The sequence below is a fragment of the Caretta caretta genome, chromosome 2, assembly GCF_965140235.1.
Source record: "Caretta caretta isolate rCarCar2 chromosome 2, rCarCar1.hap1, whole genome shotgun sequence".
Taxonomy (NCBI): Eukaryota; Metazoa; Chordata; order Testudines; family Cheloniidae; genus Caretta; species Caretta caretta.
This window is the reverse complement of record NC_134207.1, coordinates 270,470,686-270,495,304: the sequence shown is the minus strand read 5'-3', so window position 1 is coordinate 270,495,304 and position 24,619 is coordinate 270,470,686. Positions and strand designations below refer to the sequence as shown.

General features: G+C 62.0%; 1 protein-coding gene across 11 annotated transcripts in view; it reads left to right on the top strand.

Moving 5' to 3' along the window:
- The window catches only part of KCNH2 (potassium voltage-gated channel subfamily H member 2), a 126,099-nt gene that overhangs the window by 51,298 nt on the left and 50,182 nt on the right, over window positions 1–24,619 (top strand). For all 11 annotated transcript variants that reach the window (XM_075126108.1, XM_075126107.1, XM_075126110.1 and 8 more), the window contains 2 exons: window positions 894–1,328; window positions 5,544–5,758. In XM_075126108.1, coding sequence (XP_074982209.1) covers window positions 894–1,328; window positions 5,544–5,758 — 650 coding nt within the window. The remainder of the gene's footprint in view (window positions 1–893; window positions 1,329–5,543; window positions 5,759–24,619) is intronic.

Below are 24,619 nucleotides of genomic sequence, written 5' to 3'. Positions count from 1 at the left end.
GGCTCTGCCGTGGGCCCCTCAGGGAACCCACCCCCAGAGGGAGCAATGCCCCCGCCCCAATCTCCCCACCCCCGAGGGAGTTATGCCCCCTAGCCCTGATCTCCCGCTCCAGAGGGAGCGATGTCCCCCTGCCACAATCTCCCCCCCGGGAGTGATCCCTCCCCCCGCAATCTCCCCCCCAGAGGGAGCGATGCCCCCAGAGCTCCCACTCTGAGGGACTGATGGCCCCCCTCAGAGGGAGCAATGCCCCCCCGATCTCCCCCCCAGGGAGCGATGCCCCCCCCCGATCTCTCCACCCCAGAGGGAGCGATGTCCCCCGCGATCTCCCCCCCCACCCCCGCATCCCTAGCCGGCAGCGACTCTCGGCCAGCCTCACACCGGAGGTTTATGGAGCGTCTGGACCTAGCCCGGGCCATTCTCAGGGCTCTCGGCCTGGCCAGTCTCACCGCGTCCAGCTGGGTCTGTCCCCGTCCCCATGGGCCCATGCTGCTCCCTGTCCCAGCCCAGCCCCCTCCATCCAGCTGATCCTGTATCCCCTCCCCCCTTTGTCTTCAGTCCCAGGGCCCCTGGAGCCCCCTTTATCTTCTGTCCTTTGTCCTGTCCCCCTCCCCGGAACCAGCTGATCAGGTCACTTGGCCCCTCTCTCCTCAGCCTTTTGTCCTCCCACTGGCCAGAACCGGCTGCTCCCTGTCACCAGTTGCTGGGTCCCCCATCTCCAGGCCATTGTCCGGGGTCCTGGCTGCTCTTTGAGGTCACACTTGGTCCCCTGCATCAGCAAACCCCCCTTCCACTCCCTCTTTACCCACACAGCACACAGGGAAACTGAGGCACACATAGTATTTATGCAAAGCGCTAAGAACCGCTCCCACCCCGTCACCTCCTCTCCTCGACAGGGCGCAGCAAGTCCTTCAAGCTGAAGCTGCTGGCGCTCACGGCCAGCAAGCAGTCGCTGTCCCAGGGGGGCCCCGATGCCGTTATCGTGGACTTCTCCAAGCCCAGCAGCGAGTCAGGGGCCCCAGACGATGTCACCTCCTCCCTGGATAACAGCTGCCGGGACTCCCAGCTGGAGGAGCGCAAGGCCCTGGTGGAGCTGGAGGAAGGGAGGGGCCCGCTGGGCGAGGCAGGCCTGGAGCCCCCCGTCACCCACTCGTCACCCCGTGCCGACAGGGACCGCCTCCACCTGGACGCCTCCTTCTCCAACTGCAGCCTGTCGCGCAGCCGGTCCCGGGAGAGCTGCCACAGTGTGCGGCGCGCCTCCTCTGTCGACGACATCGAGGCCATGAAGGGCGAGGGTGACAGGCGGGGGCAAAACCGCCACGGCAGCACAGGTACTGGGACCGGCCCACGCTGGGCAGGGGCAGGGCACCGCCACCCAGCACCGGTGGTAGTAGTTTCTTTCAGGTAGTTGAAAGCAGCTATCAGATCCCCCCTCATTCTTCTCTTCTGCCGACTAAACAATCCCAGTTCCCTCAGCCTCTCCTCATAACTCATGTGTTCCAGACCCCTAATCATCTGCGTTACCTAGGCAGGTGGTGGAATCTCCTTCCTTAGAAGTTTTTAAGGTCAGGCTTGACAAAGCCCTGGCTGGGATGATTTAACTGGGAATTGGTCCTGCTTCGAGCAGGGGGTTGGACTAGATGACCTTCTGGGGTCCCTTCCAACCCTGATATTCTATGTTTCTGTGATTCTATGATAATCATTTTTGTTGCCCTCCGCTGGACTCTCTCCAATTTTTCCACATCCTTCTTGTAGTGTGGGGCCCAAAACTGGATACAGTACTCCAGATGAGGCCTCACCAATGTCGAATAGAGGGGAACGATCACGTCCCTCGATCTGCTGGCAATGCCCCTACATATACATCCCAAAATGCCATTGGCCTTCTTGGCAACAAGGGCACACTGCTGACTCATATCCAGCTTCTCATCCACTGTCACCCCTAGGTCCTTTTCTGCAGAACTGCTGCCGAGCCATTCGGTCCCTAGTCTGTAGCGGTGCATGAGATTCTTCCGTCCTAAGTGCAGGACTCTGCACTTGTCCTTGTTGAACAAGCTCACTTCATCGGATGCTGTAGCTCACGAAAGCTTATGCTCAAATAAATTTGTTAGTCTCTAAGGTGCCACAAGTCCTTCTTTTCTTTTTAAGTATCTAGGTGGTGGGATAAGGGTGTGTGATTGTTGCAGAGCCTTAGAGGGCAGGTGTGTGCAGGGGTCTGGACACAGAGAATGGCCAACACCCTGTTTCCTGGCAACTGATGGCCTGGGCCCCTCCTCTGCAAGGTGCCAACTGAAGGGGTTGGAGAACAGAGAGATCAGGTGGCCTCCTGGCCCCGGAAAGAGACAGAGGTGAGAGGAGGGGCTGGAGAGTTTCAGTTTGGAGCTGGGTGGGGAAATGGAGGGAGTCTTAGATGCGGCTTTGGCCTCCCTGCCCCCCAAGACGGACCTGACTGACGGTCCTGTTCTCTGCATCTACAGGCTCTGTGTTAGACCATGTTTCTGTCGTCTAAAAAACCTTCTATTTTACTGGCTGGCTGAGAGTCACGTCTGACTGCGGAATTCGGGTGGAGGACCCTCTGGCCCCCCCAGGACCCTGCCTGGGCAGACTCGCTGTGGGCAGTGCATGGTGTGAGAAGGGGATGCTGAATGCTCCGAGGTCAGCCCCAGGAAGGTGGAAGCCGTGTGAGCTTCTTGCCCTGAAGACAGTCTGTTCCCAGAGCTGGCTCCCCCAGAGTCCTGACTGGCTTCGTATGGAGTAGTTCCAGAGCATCCCCCTGATGGCTCCGTGACAAGTCTGACAATCTAGCCAACTTTCTATCCACCTTATAGTCCATTCATCCAGCCCATACTTCTTTAACTTGCTGGCAAGAATACTGTGGGAGACTGTGTCAAAAGCTTTGCTAAAGTCAAGGAATAACACGTCCACTGCTTTCCCTTCATCCACAGAACCAGTTATCTCGTCATAGAAGGCAATTAGATTAGTCAGGCATGACTTGCCCTTGGTGAATCCATGCTGACTGTTCCTGATCACTTTCCTCTCCTCTAAGTGCTTCACAATTGATTCCTTGAGACCTGCTCCATGATTTTTCCAGGGACTGAGGTGAGGCTGACTGGCCTGTAGTTCCCCAGGTCCTCCTTCTTCCCTTTTTGAAATATGGGCACTCCATTAGCCTTTTTCCAGTCGTCCGGGACTTCCCCCGATCGCCATGAGTTTTCAAAGATAATAGCCAACGGCTCTGCAATCACATCCGCCAACTCCTTTAGCACTCTCGGATGCAATGCATCCGGCCCCATGGACTTGTGCACGTCCAGCTTTTCTAAGTAGTCCTGAACCACTTCTTTCTCCACAGAGGGCTGGTCACATCCTCCCCGTGCTGTGCTGCCCAGTGCAGCAGTCTGGGAGCTGACCTTGTTCGTGAAGACAGAGGCAAAAAAAGCATTGAGTACATTAGCTTTTTCCACATCCTCTGTCACTAGGTTGCCTCCCTCATTCAGTAAGGGGCCCACACTTTCCTTTGCTTTCTTCTTGTTGCCAACATACCTGAAGAAACCCTTCTTGTTACTCTTAACATCTCTTGTGAGCTGCAACTCTGTCATGGAGTCCCCGGTCGATGCTCTGGACCTGCTCCCTTCGAAGCCAGGCAGGACTCTGGGGCAGTCGCCTTCCTGTGAGCAGCCTGTCTGCAGGACACACAGCTCACACAGCTTCCACCTTCTGGGTCTGACCTCGGAGCATTCAGCCTCCTCTGCCCCTCCCTGCGCTTCCCATAGCGAGTCCGCCCAGGCGGGGTCCTGGGGAAGCCAGATGGTCCTGCTCCCCAACTCCGCAGTCAGACGGGACTCTCAGCCAGCCAGTAAAACAGAAGGTTTATTAGACGACAGGAACATGGTCTAACACAGAGCTTGTAGGTGCAGAGAACAGGACCCCTCAGCTGGGTCCATTTTGGGGGGCAGTGAGCCAGACAACCACGTCTGCCCTTCACTCCATGTCCCCAGCCAGCCCCAAACTGAAACTCCCTCCAGCCCATCCTCCTCTGGGCTTTGTCCCTTTCCGGGCCGGGAGGTAACCTGATTCCTTTGTTCTCCAACCCTTTAGCTCTCACCTTGCAGGGGGGAAGGGCCAGGCCATCAGCTGCCAGGAAACAGGGTGTCGGCCATTCTCTGTGTCCAGACCCCTGCACACACCTGCCCTCTAGGGCTCTGCAATGATCATACACCCTTACCCCACCCCCTAGAGACTTAAGAACTGCAGAGGGGAAATTGAGGCACCCACACAGTATTCAGAGGTAACATTAAGAACAGTCCCTTCTTCGTCACAAACTCCAGGTGTGATCTGACCTTCCTGATTTCCCTCCTGTACACCTGAGGAATATTTTTACACTCTTCCATCCGGAGGAGTATAGCAGGGACAGCAGTTACCTTTTCAGCCCCTGCCCTGTTATCGCGTTGGGGACCATGCTATTAACTGGCTGGGGACAGATGGACTCCCATGGGGAGGGGCCTCCCCGTCTCCCTCCGCCAGGACTCTGGCCCCCGGGGAGCAGGGCTATAGCCCCCAGACCCCAACGGGAAAAGCTTAACAGCTACTCTGCACATGTCCACTGGCACAGCTCCCCATCCAGAGCCCAGCCCAGCCCCCACAGCCTGCCTTTTGCCCCTCAGCTGCACATCCAGCCCTGGGGCTCCAGCACGGGGTCAGTCCTGCCAAGATCCAGCCCCGGGGCACCGGTACGGGTCTGTCCTGCCCACACCCAGCCCCGGGGCACCGGTACGGGTCTGTCCTGCCCACACCCAGCCCCAAGGCACCGGTACGGGTCTGTCCTGCCCACACCCAGCCCCGGGGCACCGGTACGGGTCTGTCCTGCCCACACCCAGCCCCAAGGCACCGGTACGGGTCTGTCCTGCCCACACCCAGCCCCAAGGCACCGGTACGGGTCTGTCCTGCCCACACCCAGCCCTGGGGTGCCGGCACAGGGCCTGTTCTGCTCACACCGAGCCCCAGGGGAGTTGGCACAGGGTCAGTCCCGCCCACACCGAGCCCTGGGACACTGGCACGGGGTCAGTCCCGCCCACACCGAGCCCTGGGACACTGGTACGGGGTCAGTCCCGCCCACACCGAGCCCCAGGGGAGCTGGCACGGGGTCAGTCCCGCCCACACCGAGCCCTGGGACACTGGCACGGGGTCAGTCCCGCCCACACCGAGCCCCAGGGGAGCTGGCACGGGGTCAGTCCCGCCCACACCGAGCCCTGGGACACTGGCACTGGGTCAGTCCCGCCCACACTGAGCCCCAGGGGAGCTGGCACGGGGTCAGTCCCGCCCACACGAGCCCCAGGGGAGCTGGCACGGGGTCAGTCCCGCCCACACCGAGCCCCAGGGGAGCTGGCACGGGGTCAGTCCTGCCAAGACTGAGCGCTGGGACACTGGCATGGGGCCCGTCTATGCCAGTGTCTCCTTGTTTCTCAGGCCGTTCCCAGAGCTGCTGCCTTGTGCAGAGGAGCTGGGCCCTGTGTGCCAGGCTGCCCCCGACCATCGCGTCCTCTTGTCCTCAGGGGCCATGAACAACCTGCGCAGCAGCCTGCTGAACTCCACCTCGGACTCAGACCTGATGCGCTACCGCACCATCAGCAGGATCCCGCAGATCACACTCAACTTCGTGGACTTCAAGGCTGAGGCCTTCCTGACATCGCCGTCCAGCGAGCGGGAGATCATCGCGCCCACCAAGCTGAAGGACCGGACGCACAACGTCACCGAGAAGGTCACCCAGGTGAGGCCCACTGGGGGTGCTTCCTGCCGGGAGCGGGGAGAGCGGTGAGGCCCACTGGGGCCCTGCCGGGGCCGGCTGTGATGGCAGGCTGAATGGGGCTGAGTTCTGGGGCACACGGTGGGACAGGCTGACGCTAGCTGGGCTGGGCTCCACACAGCAGCCTTGCCGGGAGGCTGGGGGGCAGGGACTGCCAAGCCAGTGGGTGCTGGGGCAGTGCAGAAGGCTGCCCGGCGGGCTCCCAGTGGGGCATTTGCCTCGTGATATGCGGCTGCCCGAGGGCTGGCTCCCATCTCTAGCTCGGGTGGTGTGCTGCCGTGCTGTGCCTGCCCAGGGCTGGCATGGGCCCATAGCAGCGGCTGCTCTGCTGGAGGAACAGGGCAGCGAGGTGCCTGGCAGAGGACAGCCGGGGAGCCGAATGGCCTCCCTGGGGCCTGGCTGGGCAGGGTATGCCAGGGGACTGGGCTCAGACTCGGTTTGCCCGGTGCTCAGCAAGTTCCATGCACATCCCCTGCCTGCCCTGGGGCTGGGATCCAGGGTGTGATGCACAGGCCTGTGGGGTCACGAAGACCTCCCAGCGACCCCCCAGCTCAGCCGTTCGTTTGGGGCTGGGCACGGGGCTGTGGGTTGGGTGATGGCGACCTCCTCTGCCTTCCAGAATACAGAACCCATGGGGTGTGAGAGGGGGCTGCTGAGTGCTCGACCTGGGGGCAGGGGGCTGCGTCTGGTGGGGGGAGGGGTGCCTCGGTTTGGGAGGGGGAGGTGGCTGGGCCCTGGGGCAGAGCTGCAAGGGCAGGTGTGTGTGGCTGGGAGCCAGAGCAGTATCTGCAGCCACCTCCTCAGGCCTTGGCTGAGCCAGGCCTGGGCAGCGACCCAAAGAGATGCAGATGCAGTGGACCACGGGCCAGGGGCTGAGTCAATGCTGGCCGCAATGCCCCAAGACAGCACTAGGGGGCGCTGGGCCGCAGGGAGTGGGGCGGGGGCTCGGCAGGGGGCGGGGGCTGCAGGGAGCGGGATGGGGGCTCGGCAGGGGGTGCTGGGGAGTGGGGCGGGGGATCGGCAGGGGGTGGGAGCTGCGGGGATGGGGCGGGGGCTCGGCAGGGGGCGCTGGGCTGCGGGGATGGGGCGGGGGCTCGGCAGGGGGTGCTGGGCTGCGGGGAGCGGTGTGGGGGCTCAGCAGGGGGAGCTGGGCTGCAGGAAGCGGGGCGGGGGCTCAGCAGGGGGCGCTGGGCTGCAGGAAGCGGGGCGGGGGCTCGGCAGGGGGCGGGGGCTGCAGGGAGCGGGATGGGGGCTTGGCAGGGGGCGTTGGGCCACGGGGAGCGGGGTGGGGGCCCTGGGGGGGTGCTCTCAGGTGGCAGTCAATGCTGGCCCCAGCGTGGTTCCCCGTGGACTGTGGGCAGACAGGGGCTCTGTGTGTATCTCGTCCTCTGGGGGGCAAACCGTTGGCCTGGTTTTTACCGTTAAAACCCTGACGAACGAAGGAAGCGTTGTGGGTGCGGCAGGCGCTGTGGGCCGAGGCCGCGTGGGGCGTCGGGGAGAAGCTGTGACTGCACCTGCTGCCCATCGGGCTGGCACACGGCTCCTCGAGGAGGGAGCATGGACAGCGCAGGGTGGGGAGCCCCCGGAGAGGGGCATGGAGGGGCCAGCATGCCCCAACATGCGTGTGCACACGCTGAGCGACACAGCAACAGACACGTGTGCTCCCACACGCCTGGCCGTCACACGCAGCCACACACGTGTCTGCACATGCACCCACATGGGGACCCCCCGAGAGCTAGCCCTGCTCCTGGGCACAGCCAGGGCCAGGTGCCTCTGGGGAAGGTGGCGAGCCCCCAGGCACCGGGGCACTGCGGCAGGGCCCTGTATGCGCCCGTGGGGACCCCAGTGTTCCCAGCAGTGCCCTTGGGCAGTGGGCTCTCGCAGCCTGCCCTGGCGCTCCAGAGGAGGGCATGCTCCCCACAGGGCTATGCCGGGCAGGCCCCCCCCAGCACCCTCAACCCCTCCCCCCCGCACCACATGGTCTCCTTCCCCTCCAGCTGCTAAGGAGCGAAGCAGCCCCAGGGCCTTGGCAGTGACATTAATCCCTGCGCTGCTGCTGGCGGCCCGGTAATCCCCTCCCCCTCTCGCTGGCACTCACCGCCAGGCGCCAGCCATTGCCCCAGGTAGGGCAAGAACAGTTATGGGCACCGTGGGGGTGACTGGGCTTGTGTGGCTTGGCCATGCCCATCTCGGGACGCAGCACTGGGCTGCAGGAGGCACAGCATGGCCTGGTGTGGTGGCATTTCAGTGGTAGGGGCTCGCATGCTGCAGCCTGGGACGTGCTTCAGGCCGGCCAGGGGCCTGGCAGAGCTGGGCAGTCGTCCAGAGACATGGCACAGGGAGCCTCACATACTGGGAGCAGCGGGCAGCGGCCAGGCCAGGCCTGGGGGAGCAGAAGGCGGCAGCCGGGAGCAAGGTCTAGGGCAGCAGTGGGCAGCACATGGGGCAGGGTGGAGGTGGCCTGGGGAGCCGGGTGCCGGGCAGGGTGGGTGGAGCCGGGTGCCGGGCAGGGTGGGCGGAGCCGGGTGCTGGGCAGGGCAGAGGGATCCAGATGCCAGGCAGGGAGCTGGGTGCCAGGCAGGGCGGGGGGAGCCGGGTGCCAGGCAGGGCAGAGGGAGCCGGGTGCCGGGCAGGACAGAGGGAGCCAGATGCCAGGCAGGGTGGGGGGAGCCAGGCAGGGCGGGGGGAGCCGGGTGCCGGGCAGGGCGGGGGGAGCCGGGTGCCGGGCAGGGCAGAGGGAGCCAGATGCCAGGCAGGGAGCTGGGTGCCAGGCAGGGCGGGGGGAGCCGGGTGCCAGGCAGGGCAGAGGGAGCCGGGTGCCGGGCAGGGCAGAGGGAGCCGGGTGCCGGGCAGGGCAGAGGGAGCCAGATGCCAGGCAGGGAGCTGGGTGCCAGGCAGGGCGGGGGGAGCCGGGTGCCAGGCAGGGCAGAGGGAGCCGGGTGCCGGGCAGGGCAGAGGGAGCCGGGTGCCGGGCAGGGCAGAGGGAGCCAGATGCCAGGCAGGGAGCTGGGTGCCAGGCAGGGCGGGGGGAGCCGGGTGCCAGGCAGGGCAGAGGGAGCCGGGTGCCGGGCAGGGCAGAGGGAGCCGGGTGCCGGGCAGGGCAGAGGGAGCCAGATGCCAGGCAGGGAGCTGGGTGCCAGGCAGGGCGGGGGGAGCCGGGTGCCAGGCAGGGCAGAGGGAGCCGGGTGCCGGGCAGGGCAGAGGGAGCCGGGTGCCGGGCAGGGCAGAGGGAGCCAGATGCCAGGCAGGGAGCTGGGTGCCAGGCAGGGCGGGGGGAGCCGGGTGCCAGGCAGGGCAGAGGGAGCCGGGTGCCGGGCAGGGCAGAGGGAGCCGGGTGCCGGGCAGGGCAGAGGGAGCCAGATGCCAGGCAGGGAGCTGGGTGCCAGGCAGGGCGGGGGGAGCCGGGTGCCAGGCAGGGCAGAGGGAGCCGGGTGCCGGGCAGGGCAGAGGGAGCCAGATGCCAGGCAGGGAGCTGGGTGCCAGGCAGGGCGGGGGGAGCCGGGTGCCAGGCAGGGCAGAGGGAGCCGGGTGCCGGGCAGGGCAGAGGGAGCCGGGTGCCGGGCAGGGCAGAGGGAGCCAGATGCCAGGCAGGGAGCTGGGTGCCAGGCAGGGCGGGGGGAGCCGGGTGCCAGGCAGGGCAGAGGGAGCCGGGTGCCGGGCAGGGCAGAGGGAGCCGGGTGCCGGGCAGGGCAGAGGGAGCCAGATGCCAGGCAGGGAGCTGGGTGCCAGGCAGGGCGGGGGGAGCCGGGTGCCAGGCAGGGCAGAGGGAGCCGGGTGCCGGGCAGGGCAGAGGGAGCCGGGTGCCGGGCAGGGCAGAGGGAGCCGGGTGCCGGGCAGGGCAGAGGGAGCCAGATGCCAGGCAGGGAGCTGGGTGCCAGGCAGGGCGGGGGGAGCCGGGTGCCAGGCAGGGCAGAGGGAGCCGGGTGCCGGGCAGGGCAGAGGGAGCCGGGTGCCGGGCAGGGCAGAGGGAGCCAGATGCCAGGCAGGGCGGGGGGAGCCAGGCAGGGCGGGGGGAGCCGGGTGTGGAGCATGGCAAAGCCCATGCGGAGCAGACGGTGCCGTGTGCAGGGCGGGGACGTTGTTGAGAGGACGCCGCGAGCGGCTTTACAGCAGCTCTAACTCCCGGCACAGGGAGCAGGGCGGGCGGGCGGGTGGGGTGTGGGCACGGGGCTCCCAGACAGAGCCGTGAATCAGCTGCAGTGACAGCAGCCGTACAAGCCAGCCCTCCGTCCGCCTCCCTGTGCCTGCAGCACTCGCTCAAGGTCACCGTGCTCTCGGACTAGCCACCGGGCCTGGCACACAGGGGAGGGTGCTGTCCTGGGCTGGACCCAGGGATGCCCGCTCTGCTACGGGGGGGCAGCAGTGGGTGGGCTGGGATCCCCTTGCGCCTACAGCTGGGCTCACTCCATGTGTGTCTAGCCACGGCCCCTCTGGTGGGCTAGGGCACGGAGTGACCACGGAGAGCTGCGTGGCACCGGCCTGGCTCCCGGCATGCCACCGGGGTGTCCACCAGAGCCCACCAGCAGCTGGGGAGGGGCTGAGGCATGTGGGTGGGAACTGGGGATCCAGAGCATTCACCACCCCCTGGGACGGGGGGCTGGTTACACAGGGCTCCCCCCCAGTGCTGAGATCTGGCCCCTGGGGTGAGGCAGGGGGCTGGTTACACAGGAGCATGGGGATGGGAGAATGTCCCCACCCACAGGGTGCCTGTGGGGACCCACTCCGAACACTGGCCCTGCGGGGCGGGTGTGGTCTGCGGGGAGGCCCAAGGCCTGTGCCAGCGTATGGGTGCCGCCGTGGGGGCAGTGATGGGTGACGGCGCCTGGCAGGGGGCTCTCTGGCCATTAGGGATGCGCGGCGTGTTCCTCGGCTGGGCTCTCCCGCCTGCCCCCGCACTCGCTGCCGGCTGCCAGGGACACTGTGAGCTGCCTGCTCCTGGCGCCGGCGCAGGGTGAGTCAGCAGCGTCAGCAATGGTCAGGGCTGGGGCGGGGTCTTCCGGGCATCCCAGGACTCTCACCCCCTCCCCATGAGGGCTACAATGGAGGCAGGATGCTTGGGTTCCATCCCCAGCTCGGGTCGGGGGGTGGGAGTAGGGTCTAGTGGTTAGAGCAGGGGTGGGGGGGCTGGGAGTCAGGATGCCTGGGTTCCATCCCCAGCTTGGGGGGCGGGGAGTAGGGTCTGATGGTTAGAACAGGATTGGGGGCTGGGAGTCAGGATGCCTGGGTTCAGCTCTGGGAGGAGACCAGGGTGAATGATGGCACAGGAAGAGGTGGGGTGACTGGGAATCTGGACTCCTGGGTCCTCTTGGCAGCTCATTCTTTGCCTTGTTGGGTGACCTGGGGTGAGGCCCATCCCTTCTCGGTGCCTCAGTTTCCCATCAGCAGGAGAACTTGGGGTGGGGGCTCAGATGCTGTGACAGGCCTGGTGGGGAGGGGCAGCCAGCAGCTGGTGAGCCAGGGGGAAGGCAGGGGATGGGAAAGCGCAAGCCCCAATGCAGAGGGGGAGGGCGGGGGGCAGGGCAGGCCCCTCCCCGTGGGTGGGCACAGGGGCGGGCAGGCCAGTGCTGTTCTTCCATCTGTCAGTGTGAGCAGAGAACCCAGCCGCGCTGCTTGGAGCTCCAGGCTGCCCCGGCTCAGGACCCGGCATGTGGTCGGGTGCTGGCAGCAGGATGGGACATGGAGGGGAATGGGGGTGTGAGCACACGATGTGGGGGGCCCAGATCTGAGAGCCCCCAGCACCTGCCATGTCCCAGGGCAGGAAGGACAGTGGCACGCAGCCCGAGGGCGACCACAAGCATGTCCGGGTGCGCCGCGCCGTCCGCATCTCCAGTCTGGTGGCACAGGAGGTAGGCAAGGTGGCATGAGGACGGGGCAGGGGCGTGGGGACGGGGCAGGCAGGGACTGGGGAATGGGGGAGGGGCATGGTGAAGCTGGGGCAGGGGACAGGACAGGCAGGGACTGGGGCACAAGGACGGGGCAGGGGCTGGGGCACAGGGCAGGAGCCCGGGGACAGGACAGGCTGGGGCACGGGGTAGGGGCATGGGGACGGGGCAGGCAGGAGCTGGGGAATGGAGTAGAGGCATGGGGACGGGATGGCGGCTGGGGCGTAGGGAAGGGGCTGAGGGACAGGAGGGCAGGGCTGTGGCTGGGGGCTGGGGGCTTGGGCCAGTGGAGGGCCAGCACCCCTGGCCCTGGGGACCAGCAGTGTGGGGCTAGCAGGGCTGGGCTGGTGGGCCCCATGAAGCTCCGGGGATGGAGCTGCCATGGCGACAGGGGTTCTCTGGGGGGGGACAAACATCCTCCCCTCCCCCACATCCTACCCCAGATGGCTTGATCTAGATTTACAGCAGGCTGGACTGAGTGGCATTGGCTTTAGCACATAGCAGACAGGAGCGTTTTATACCCCAGAGCGCCCCCCCACAGTGCCCTCCCAGCCCTGCTCCCCTCCCCCTGCAGAGCCCTGCACCCCCGACCGCTCCTCCCAACTGCCCCCCAAGCCCTGTACCCCTCCCCCTGCAGAGCCTGGCACCCTCTGACTACCCCTCCACACTGCCCCCCCAAGCGCTGCTCCCCACCCCCTGCTGAACCCTGCACCCCCTGACTGCTCCTCCCAATGCCCCCCCAAGCCCTGCACCCCTCCTCCTGCAGAGCCCTGCACCCCTGACCGCTCCTCCCAACTGCCCCCCCACACCCTGCTCCCCTCCCCCTGCAGAGCCTGGCACCCCCTGACTACCCCTCCACACTGCCCCCTCAAGCCCTGCTCCCCACCCCCTGCTGAACCCTGCACCCCCTGACTGCTCCTCCCAACTGCCCCCCAAGGCCTGCTCCCCTCCCCCTGCAGAGCCCAGCACCCCCTGACACCCCAAGCTCTGCACCCCTCCCCCTCCTGAGCCTGGTACCCCCTGACTGCCCATCCCCGCTGCCCCCCAAAGCCCTGCACCCCTCCCCCTACAAAGCCCGGCAACCCCTGACTGCCTCTCCCCACTGCCCCCCCCAAGTCCTGCTCCCCTCCCCCGGCAGAGCCCGGCACCCCCTGACCTCCCCTTCCCACTGCCCCCCGTAGGGGTGGGGTTGCCAGGGAGCAGGGTTTTGGTGTTAGAGGTGGCTGGACGTCACTGCGTCCTCCTGGTGCTGGGGATGGCGTGTGTCAAGGGAATGGCCTGGCCGTGACTTGGGGGGTTGCTGGGTTCACATTTCAAAATCTGTGTCCCAGCAGGTGTTGTGTGGTCAGTGGTGTTCGGTACTGGTGTAACCATGGGTTACAGTGTCTCTGTGAGTGCTGGCTGCCCCTGCGGTTGGTGGTGGGTGTCTCTGTGCCCATGGGTGCTGGGTGTCACTGGGGTGCTGGGTATCTGTGCTTGGGGGTTCTGGCTATCACAGCAGGTGTTGAATATCTGTGCGCCCGCAGGTGCTGAGTGTCCCTGCGGGTGCTGAGTACCTGTGTGCCTGTGGGTCTGGGTCTCACTGCAGGTATTGGGTGTCTCTGTGCCCATGGGTGCTGGGTGTCACCATGGGTGTTGGGTATCTGTGTGCCCATGGGTGCTGGGTGTCTCTGTGGGATTTGGGTATCTTTGTGCCCGTGAGTGCTGGGTGTCTCTGTGGGTGCTGCGTTATGTGACGGGGCAAGGTCAGATGGCTATCGGGAAAAGGTTGGAGACAGACATAGTAGTAGGGTGACCAGACAGCAAGTGTGAAAAATCAGGAAGGGAGTGGGGGCTAATAGGAGCCTATATAAGAAATATACCCAAAATTTGGGACTGTCCCTATAAAATCGGGACATCTGGTCACCCTATATATTAGCCCCAGGCTAAATAAATCCCTGTTACCAGGGTAAGCAAATGGCAGTTGCTTCAGGTCAATTAAGACACCTGGGTCCAACTAAGAGTCTTCCAGAAAGCAGTGAAGACAGCTAGGTTGATTGGGGCACCTGAAGCCAATCTGGGGTTGGCTGAAACTAGTAAAAAGCCTCCCAGTTAGTCAGGTGGGGGCGATGCTGGTTCTGGCAGGACCCAATGGAGAGTGCCAATTCAGGACAAACTGCTTAAAGCAGGGTAGTTACGGCCCAAGGCTGGGGTTTCTATGCACACCAAGGCAAACCCAACCAGCCAGACAGAGAGGACTTTGGTCTCACCCCACTGGCTAACCACAAGTCACACAAGCGATTCCCTTAGACACCCCAGTTTCCCAGTATCACCACCAGTGCCACTCGTTATGGGGACAGATGATTATGAAAACCAATCCCCCAGTAAAAGAAGAAAGGTTCTCTCGATCCCAAAGGACCAAGCCCCAGACCCCGGTCAATACACAAGTCAGATCTTACGCACAAATCACACTGTCGCCAATCCTTTAGAATCTAAAATCTAAAGGTTTATTCATAAAAAGAAAAAGATAGAGATGAGAGCTAGAATGGGTTCAATGGAATCAATGACATACAGTGATGGCAAAGTTCTTGGTTCAGGCTTGTAGCAGTGATGGAATAAACGGCGGGTTCAAATCAAGTCTCTGGAGAACATCCCCAGCTGGGATGGGTCATTGAGTCCTTTGTTCAGAGCTTCCATTTGTAGCCAAGTCCCTCCAGAGGTCGGAAGCAGGATTGAAGACCAGATGGAGGAGTTGCAGCAGCTGTTTATAATCTCTTGCCATGTGGTCTCTGCTTTCTTTGTCCCAAGGACAAGCTGCCCATCCCTTGGCCTGGAAACACCTCAGAGTTCTGTCCATAGGCAGGGCCCTGCACACCTGGCTGAGTCCCAAGGCGTGTCTGCCTTCTCTCAGTGGGTCACTTGTGTAGCTGATGGTTCTGAATGCATCCGATGAAATGAGCTGTAGCTCACGAAAGCTCATGCTCAAATAAATTTGTTAGTCTCTAAGGTGCCACAAGTACTCCTTTTCTTTTTGCGAATACAGACTAACACGGCTGTTACTCTGAAACCTACCAAGGGTTGCTGCTATTAGGGTCCCTGAGCTGGAACCCGGAGTAGAGGGTGGGCCTGGGCTCCCCCTTTTCCTCCCCCCCGCCCCCCGATGAATCACAGAGACTGTGAAGCAACAGAGACTGTGCAAAGGAGGGTTGCTTCTTCCCACCTCCCTTGCTGGCTTATGATGAAAATGGCTCAGTAGGCTGTGACCTTCACCTCAGAGGAAGAAGGGTTACATGGAAGGTCACAGTGAGTCTCTGAGGCTGGCATAATCCGCCTGGAAGCATGGGACCCACTGAGAGAAGGTCGGAACTTTTCCAGAACTGGTGTCAGAAGTGGGATCATCGTTCACAGTGTGATGGAAGAAAGAGATTAAAAAAAAAAAGGGCGCACTGGTGTTTTGGGGTTTTGTTTTGTACCACGATGGAGGAGGTGGTGCGAACTCTGCTGCAAGCCACGGTGCCCAGCAGGAGGCCACCCGGGTTCAGGAAATGGCGCAACAGGGGTCTATGCAGCTACAGCAGGAAACCAACCAATTATTAATGGGCCAGGTGACCCAAGATTGTGCCCTCTTGAGGGAGGTGGTGGACCAGCTGAAGATCCTCACCACCCAGGCCCGGGGGTCTGACGGGACGTGAACCCTGAAGGCCACTGGTTGTCTGCCAAAGATGACATCAGGAGATGATGTAGAGGCATATCGCCTCTCATTTGAAAGGACTGCTCAGCGTGAGGCGTGGCCCCAGGAGCAGTGGGCCAGCATTCTCGCCCCTTTTTTGTGTGGAGAGGCCCAGAAGGCCTACTTTGACTTGCCTGCCACGGATGCCACTGACTATACCCATCTGAAGGCAGAGATCCTAGGACGATCAGGGGTAACAGCAGCGGTAAGGGCCCAGAGGTTCCATGAGAGGAAATACCAGGAGAACAAACCCCCGAGGTCCCAGCTATTCGACCTCATACACCTCACGCGGAAGTGGTTACAGCCCAAGGTGTGCAGGCTGGAGGAGATTTTGGAGACCCTGGTCATAGACCATTACCTGTGGGGACTGCCGCCAGATCTCCGCAAATGGGTAGGCAAGAACAAATCGTTCACCTACGACGAGATGATCATGCTGGTAGAAGGACGGATGACAGCCAGGGAACTGACCCGACTACCCAAGGAAGGCCCCTTTCGAAGCAAGCACCCGACCCCAACCCTGGAAGGTTGGGCGGCCAAACCCCTGGGGAATCCTAGGTGGAAGAAGGTGGGGGGGGCGAAAACCAGCGGGGACCCCAGAAGGAAGGGATCGGCCTGAGTGGGGGGAACCCCGGGACTAAACCGCCTAACTCCTGTGATAGGGGAGTGAGTAGAAGCAAATCTAGATCTTATGCGTGTGGGGAGTGGGAACACATAGCAGCACAGTGTCCCAGCATCAAGGAGTCTATGCAATGTAATGGGGGATTGGGAGGTCCCATGCTCCCTTTTCCACCTTGTGGTCGTTGGGTGTCTGTGTGCCCATGGGTGCTGGGTGTCACTGCACGTGTTGGGTATCTGTGTGCCTGCAGGTGGTGGGTGTCTCTGCGGATGGCGGGTATTTGTATGCCTGCATGTGTTGTGTGTCACTGGAGGTGGGGGGTATCTGCCCGTGGGTGCTGGCAGTCATTGTGGGTGTTGGGTATTTGGTCACGTAGGTGCTGGGTGTCACTGGGGGTGTTGGGTATCTGTGCCCGTGGGTGCTGGCTCTCATTATGGGTGTTGGGTATCTGTGCCCATGGGTGGAGGCTCTCATTGTGGGTGTTGGGTATTTGGTCACATGGGTGCTGGGTGTCACTGTGGGTGGTGGGTATCTGTGCCCGTGGGTGCTGGGTGTCATTGTGGGTGTTGGATATTTGGTCACGTAGCTGCTGGGTGTCACTGCAGGTGTTGGGTATCTGTACCCATGGGTGCTGGCTGTCATTGTGGTTGTTGGGTATTTGATCACATGGGTGCTGGCTCTCACTGTGGGTGGGTATCTGTTCCCGTGGTTGTTGACTGTCACTGTGGGTGTTGGGTATCTGTGCCCATGGGTGCTGGCTCTCATTGTGGGTGTTGGGTATTTGGTCACATGGGTGCTGGGTGTCACTGAGGGTGGTGGGTATCTGTGGCCGTAGGTGCTGGGTGTCACTGCGGGTGTTGGGTATCTGTGCCTGTGGGTGCTGGCTCTCATTGTGGGTGTTGGGTATTTGGTCACATGGGTGCTGGGTATCACTGCGGGTGGTGGGTATCTGAGTTGAGGGGATTGGCTGCTGTGACGTGCCGGCAGTTGGTGTCACACAGGCTTTGGGTGATGTGGGAATTGGATGTTGGGTGCCGTATGACCTGGGTGTTTTCTCAGCAGATTGCTGTAACGTGGGCTTTCTGTATCCCTGCATTTGGGCTGTTCCTGAGCACCTAAGGAGTAGGGTCAGCACCCGTTTTGGGGTGTCTGTGTTGGATTTCTGGGTCTCACTGGGGTTTGGGCCATCATGGCTCTGCAGAGGCTGGGCTCCCATGGCACCATGGGCGCTGGGCATCTGGGTCACTGCGGGCATGAGCTATGTGGGTCGCAGCGGGTGTCAGGTATGTGGGTCACCGTGGGCATCAGCTGTGTGGGTCGCCGTGGGCGCTGGGCATCTGGGTCGCCGTGGGCAGCAGCTGTGTGGGTCGCTGCGGGCGATGGGTATGTTGGTCGCCATGGGCGTCGAGTATGTGGGTTGCTGCGGGCGTCGGGTATCTGGGTCGTCGTGGCCATCAGCTACGTGGGCCGCCGTGGTCAGTAGGTATCTGGGTCGTCGTGGCCATCAGCTACGTGGGCCGCCGTGGTCAGTAGGTATCTGGGTCGTCCTGAGCGTCAGGTATGTGGGTCGCTGTGGGCGTTGGGTATCTGGGTCTTCCTGAGCGTCAGGTATCTGGGTCGCTGTGGGCGTTGGGTATCTGGGTCTTCATGAGCGTCAGGTATGTGGGTCACTGTGGGCGTTGTGTATCTGGGTCGTCCTGAGTGTCAGGTATGTGGGTCGCCACGGGTGTCCGGTATGTGGGTCGCCGCGGGCATCAGGTATGTGGGTCGCCGCGGGCGCTGGTCTTGGGAAGTGTTGGGTACAGCAGAACCTCAGCGTTGCGAACACCTCGCGAACGGAGGTTGTTGGGAACTCTGAACACAATGTTGTGGTTCTTTCCGACGTTTCCAGCTGAATGGTGACTTCACGCAGCTTTGGAGCTTTACTGTGTAGACAGAAATGCTGCTTTTAACTGTGACAAAGCGGGACTGTTCTTAATGTTTCCTCTGAATAGTGTGGGGGTGCCTCAGTTCTTAAGTATCTAGGTGATGGGATAAGGGTGTATGATCATTCCAGAGCCCTAGAGAACAGGTGTGGGCAGAGGTCTGGACGCAGAGAATGGCCGACACCCTGTTTCCTGGCTACTGATGGCCTGGCCCTTCTCCCCTGCAAGGTGAGAGCTAAAGGGTTGGAGAACAAAGGAATCAGGTGACCTCCTGGCCCCGGAAGGGGACAAAGCCCAGAGGAGGAGGGGCTGGAGGGAGTTTCAGTTTGGGGCTGGCTGGGACATGGAGTGAAGGACAGGCATGGTTGTCTGGCTCCCTGCCCCCCAAAATGGACCCAGCCAAGGGGTCCTGTTCTCTGCACCTCCAAGCTCTGTGTTAGACCATGTTCCTGTTGTCTAATAAACCTTCTGTTTTACTGGCTGGCGGAGAGTCCCGTCTGACTGCGGAGTTGGGGGGCAGGACCCTCTGGCTTTCCCAGGAGCCCCGCCTGAGCGGACTCGCTGGGGGAAGTGCACGGAGGGGCAGAGGAGGCTGAATGCTCCGAGGTCAGACCCAGGAAGGTGGAGCCGGGTGAGCTGTGTGTCCTGCAGACAGGCTGCTCCCAGGAAGGCGACTTCCCCAGAGTCCTGCCTGGCTTTGTAGGGAGCAGTTCCAGAGCATCGCCCGGGGACTCCATGACATTAACCAGCTTCATTTCAATGAAACAAGCCCAGAAACAGTTTCCTTCATTTGTCAATTCTTAAAAAATCTTTCTAGTCGTTCACGTTTCAGACTGTACTGGGTGTGCTTTTCTTTATGTCTGTCACAGGGTCCCAAGCTGGGTGCTCTGGGACCGCTCACCCTGAAGTCAGAGTGCACTCTCACCATGGCAAGCTTCAGCGTCTCCTGGGTCTGACCTCAGAGCTATCAGCCCCCTGTTCACCCCGTGAGCTCCCCGCACCTGGGGAGCCTCACATGCCCCAAAGGGCCCAGCCCCACACTCCGCAGCCAGCTGTGACTCCCAGCCAGCGTGTGACACAGACAGGTTATTAGTCGTAGAACAGCTTGTCAGCACAGGGAACAGAAGTTACAGCCAAGTCCATCTTGGCGGGGGGGGGGGGGGGCGGATCCAGAGCCCTGGGCTTTTCCCCTGAGTCCCAAACCAGACTGACCCCTTCCATCTGCCTGGCCTGTCACACCCAGCTTCCCCATCTCAGGACTTTGTCTCTTTCTCAGGGAAAACAGGTTACCTGGTCTCTTTGTTCTCCAACACCGGGCCAGATCATCAGATGTCAGGATACAGTGTCAGCCTGGCAGGCAGTCAGCATCACACCTGCCCTCTAGGGGTCTCTGCGATGATCACACACCCTTATCCCACCACCTAGACACTTGAATAACACAGAGGGAAAACTGAGGCACACACAGTATTCGGAGAAAACATCAGGAACATTCCCACTTCCTCACACTTAGCTGCTGCCTGATTGCGAACTGCTGGTGCCAAGTGAGGTGTGTGGTTAACGGGTCAGTTTGTAACTCTGAGGTTCTACTCACTGTATCTGGGTCGCAGAGGTTGTTGGTATCTGGATTGCTGTGGGTGCTGGGGCATGGAGGGTGTTGGGTATCCAACATGCCACGGGCTTTGGGTCACCTCATCTGTGCTGCTCCGCGGCGGGTGTTTGATGGCGGCAGGGTTGGGTGGTGCTGTGCGTGTGTGTTGGTGTGGCTGTTAGGTGTGTGTATCAGTGATACAGCGCTAGCCGCCGGCCCAGAGACCCACCTGCCGATACAGTTTCATGTCAATACAATGCCCTGTTGTGGGCAGGATGAGCTCAGCACGGGTTGCCAAGGGGTGAGAGGAAATGGAGCCCTTGGCTGGCTGTCAGGACCTTGTCTGTATATGCAGGTCCGGGGACATGAATGGTGATACGGTGCTACACCGGCTCTGCGAGGGGCATGTCCGCAAGCCCAGAGCTCCCAGCCCGAAGCCCGGCTCCCCTGCCTGGGTGCTGGCACTGCTCCTGGGCACCTCTGCAGGTGAGCGGTGGCTCATGGACTGAGAATGCTGTGTGTGTCTGTGTGCGCGTGGGGTCGCTGTGTGTATCGGGAAGCGGTGTTGCGGTGTCTGTGTGTACGTGGGGTTGTTGTGTGTATCGGGAGGGGTTGTTGCCGTGTCTGTGTGTGTGTCGGGGTGATGTCAAGGATCACTGTGTGTATCGGGAGGGGGTGTTGCCGTGTCTGTGTGTGTGTCGGGGTGATGTCAAGGATCAGTGTGTGTATCGGGAGGGGTTGTTGCCATGTCTGTGTGTGTGTCGGGGTGATGTCAAGGATCAGTGTGTGTATCGGGAGGGGTTGTTGCCGTGTCTGTGTGTGTGTCGGGGTGATGTCAAGGATCACTGTGGGTAACGGGAGGGGGTGTTGCCGTGTCTGTGTATGTGTCGGGGTGATGTCAAGGATCACTGTGGGTAATGGGAGGGGTTGTTGCCGTGTCTGTGTGTGTGTCGGGGTGATGTCAAGGATCAGTGTGCATATCGGGAGGGGTTGTTGCCATGTCTGTGTGTGTGTCGGGGTGATGTCAAGGATCAGTGTGCGTATCGGGAGGGGTTGTTGCCATGTCTGTGTGTGTGTCGGGGTGATGTCAAGGATCAGTGTGTGTATCGGGAGGGGTTGTTGCCGTGTCTGTGTGTGTGTCGGGGTGATGTCAAGGATCAGTGTGTGTATCGGGAGGGGTTGTTGCCATGTCTGTGTGTATGTCAGGGTGATGTCAAGGATCAGTGTGCGTATCGGGAGGGGTTGTTGCCGTGTCTGTGTGTGTGTCGGGGTGATGTCAAGGATCAGTGTGTGTATCTGGAGGGGGTGTTGCCGTGTCTGTGTGTGTCGGGGTGATGTCAAGGATCACTGTGTGTATCGGGAGGGGTTGTTGCCATGTCTGTGTGTGTGTCGGGGTGATGTCAAGGATCACTGTGGGTAACGGGAGGGGTTATTGCCATGTCTGTGTGTGTGTCGGGGTGATGTCAAGGATCAGTGTGTGTATATGGAGGGGTTGTTGCCGTGTCTGTGTGTGTGTCGGGGTGATGTCAAGGATCACTGTGTGTATCGGGAGGGGTTGTTGACATGTCTGTGTGTGTGTCGGGGTGATGTCAAGGATCACTGTGGGTAACGGGAGGGGTTGTTGCCGTGTCTGTGTGTGTGTCGGGGTGATGTCAAGGATCACTGTGTGTATCGGGAGGGGGTGTTGCCGTGTCTGTGTGTGTGTCGGGGTGATGTCAAGGATCAGTGTGTGTATCGGGAGGGGTTGTTGCCATGTCTGTGTGTGTGTCGGGGTGATGTCAAGGATCAGTGTGTGTATCGGGAGGGGTTGTTGCCGTGTCTGTGTGTGTGTCGGGGTGATGTCAAGGATCACTGTGGGTAACGGGAGGGGGTGTTGCCGTGTCTGTGTATGTGTCGGGGTGATGTCAAGGATCACTGTGGGTAATGGGAGGGGTTGTTGCCGTGTCTGTGTGTGTGTCGGGGTGATGTCAAGGATCAGTGTGCATATCGGGAGGGGTTGTTGCCATGTCTGTGTGTGTGTCGGGGTGATGTCAAGGATCAGTGTGCGTATCGGGAGGGGTTGTTGCCATGTCTGTGTGTGTGTCGGGGTGATGTCAAGGATCAGTGTGTGTATCGGGAGGGGTTGTTGCCGTGTCTGTGTGTGTGTCGGGGTGATGTCAAGGATCAGTGTGTGTATCGGGAGGGGTTGTTGCCATGTCTGTGTGTGTGTCAGGGTGATGTCAAGGATCAGTGTGCGTATCGGGAGGGGTTGTTGCCGTGTCTGTGTGTGTGTCGGGGTGATGTCAAGGATCAGTGTGTGTATCGGGAGGGGTTGTTGCCGTGTCTGTGTGTGTGTCGGGGTGATGTCAAGGATCAGTGTGTGTATCGGGAGGGGTTGTTGCCATGTCTGTGTGTGTGTCAGGGTGATGTCAAGGATCAGTGTGCGTATCGGGAGGGGTTGTTGCCGTGTCTGTGTGTGTGTCGGGGTGATGTCAAGGATCAGTGTGTGTATCTGGAGGGGGTGTTGCCGTGTCTGTGTGTGTCGGGGTGATGTCAAGGATCACTGTGTGTATCGGGAGGGGTTGTTGCCATGTCTGTGTGTGTGTCGGGGTGATGTCAAGGATCACTGTGGGTAACGGGAGGGGTTATTGCCATGTCTGTGTGTGTGTCGGGGTGATGTCAAGGATCAGTGTGTGTATATGGAGGGGGTGTTGCCGTGTCTGTGTGTGTGTCGGGGTGATGTCAAGGATCACTGTGTGTATCGGGAGGGGTTGTTGACATGTCTGTTTGTGTGTCGGGGTGATGTCAAGGATCACTGTGGGTAACGGGAGGGGTTGTTGCCGTGTCTGTGTGTGTGTCGGGGTGATGTCAAGGATCACTGTGGGTAACGGGAGGGGTTGTTGCCGTGTCTGTGTGTGTGTCGGGGTGATGTCAAGGATCACTGTGGGTAACGGGAGGGGTTGTTGCCGTGTCTGTGTGTGTGTCGGGGTGATGTCAAGGATCACTGTGTGTATCGGGAGGGGTTGTTGCCGTGTCTGTTTGTGTGTCGGGGTGATGTCAAGGATCACTGTGGGTAACGGGAGGGGTTGTTGCCGTGTCTGTGTATGTGTCGGGGTGATGTCAAGGATCAGTGTGTGTATCGGGAGGGGTTGTTGCCATGTCTGTTTGTGTGTCGGGGTGATGTCAAGGATCACTGTGGGTAACGGGAGGGGGTGTTGCCGTGGGGCACAGCGGAGTGGGCTGGGGAGCTGGTGCCGTGGAAAGGGCAGGGAGGTGTTTGAGTGACTCTGCCAGAGTCCCCTCAGACCAGGGCAGGCTGGCTTGCAGTGGCCAAAGCGAGCTGGGGCACCCAAGTGACCAGGAGTGACTTGGGCACTGCCCATCCTGGAGGAGGAGTGTCCCCTCTGCCCAGCCGAGGCTGCCAGCTCGCTCCTACTCCCCTGCCAGCCCCAGAGCTCCCCGGCCTGGCCTGAGGCCCCGTGCCCACTCCCCGCCCTGGCCTAGGTGCCCTGAATGGAGGCTCTGGAGCTTGGCCCGGCTGGGGGGCTGGATGCTCTCTGTGCAGCCCTCTGGATTCTGGGGCAACCGGGAGCTGGGCTGGTCCCTGGTGCAAGTGAGTGCAGCCCCTATGCTGCTCCGCAGGTACCCATGGCTCAGCCCCCTCCGTAGACAATGGGGCTGCGCTGGCTCCCCGGGGCCCGTGCTGCCAGAGGAACGAGCACGGGAATTGGGGCAGGTGTCCAGGCCGTGTCACCTGCTCTGGGGTGGGTGAGGAGTGGCCAGAGCTCACAGCAGTAGGCCCTGGTGTGCGAGGGCGGGGCGGGAAGTGGCTGGCGGGGGTGCCGTTCTCCGTGTGGGCAGCGGGTGGCAGGAGCTGGGGGGGTGCAGTAACCCAGACCTGAGGGGATGGGGCAGGGGGAGTTACAATGAGGCCACACCCCCATGGGGGATGCTGATTCTCAGCCCCAGGAGATGGAGGGGGCACTGCCCACTGGGGATCCAGCACCTGCCCACATCCCGCCTGCCCTGCCCGGGGGGTAGTGGTGCCCACAGTCGAGCCTGAGACGCCACGGTGACGGGCTGAAGAGAAGAGAGCCTGGCGCTGGGGGGAAGGCACAAAGCTGAGGGGAAACTGGGGCGCAACCCCTGCGCTGGGAGCAGGCTGGGCTCCTCTGAAGGGCTCAGTAACTGGCTGCAGCTGCCTCTGTCCGTCCTTCCTTCCCTCCCCAAAGGGACCAGTGCCCTTGGAAGCCCTCTGTGCCTGCAGCTTATTCCTCTGCCACCCGCCAGCCCCAGCCGGGGACCCCAGATCAGATGCTGGCAGGGCAGGTGGGCAGCCATTGATGCTTCTGCGGGGTTGGGGGGCTGCGCAGGGATGCGCTCCCTTGTCAGGGCTGGCCCCAGTGCGGCGCCAGGGGGCACGGTGTTGTGGGTACAGAGGGCGCTGGGCTGCGGGGTTCAGGGCATGCTCTCCCCTCTGTCAGGGCTGGCCCCAGTGCGGCGCCAGGGGGCACGGTGTTGTGGGTACAGGGGGCGCTGGGCTGCGGGGTTCAGGGCATGCTCTCCCCTCTGTCAGGGATGGCCCCAGTGCGGCGCCAGGGGGCACGGTGTTGTGGGTACAGGGGGCGCTGGGCTGCGGGGTTCAGGGCATGCTCTCCCCTCTGTCAGGGCTGGCCCCAGTGCGGCGCCAGGGGGCACGGTGTTGTGGGTACAGGGGGCGCTGGGCTGCGGGGTTCAGGGCATGCTCTCCCCTCTGTCAGGGATGGCCCCAGTGCGGCGTCAGGGGGCGCTGGGCTGCGGGGGGCAGGTTCTGGGGCAGAGGTAAAGCCAAGGTCCCAGTCCCTCGTGGTTGTTAACACTCCCTAACTCTTCCCCGTGTCAGTGTCTTTTCCATGCCCCAGCTTGGCCCCCCAACATGGCCTCCCTCCGTCCCCCTGGGGGGAGCCACAGTTCAGGTTCCCCTTCGCTTCCTGCCCCACAGTATTGTGTGTCGCAGAGCTGCTGTGCCCCTCCCCAGAGGCAGCTGCCTCTCAGCTCTGGGGGAGAGCCCAACACCCCTGTGCAGGAGGCTGGGGCCAGACACTGGGAGATGCGGCAATGCCAGGGCCCAGCCAGGACCTGGGTCT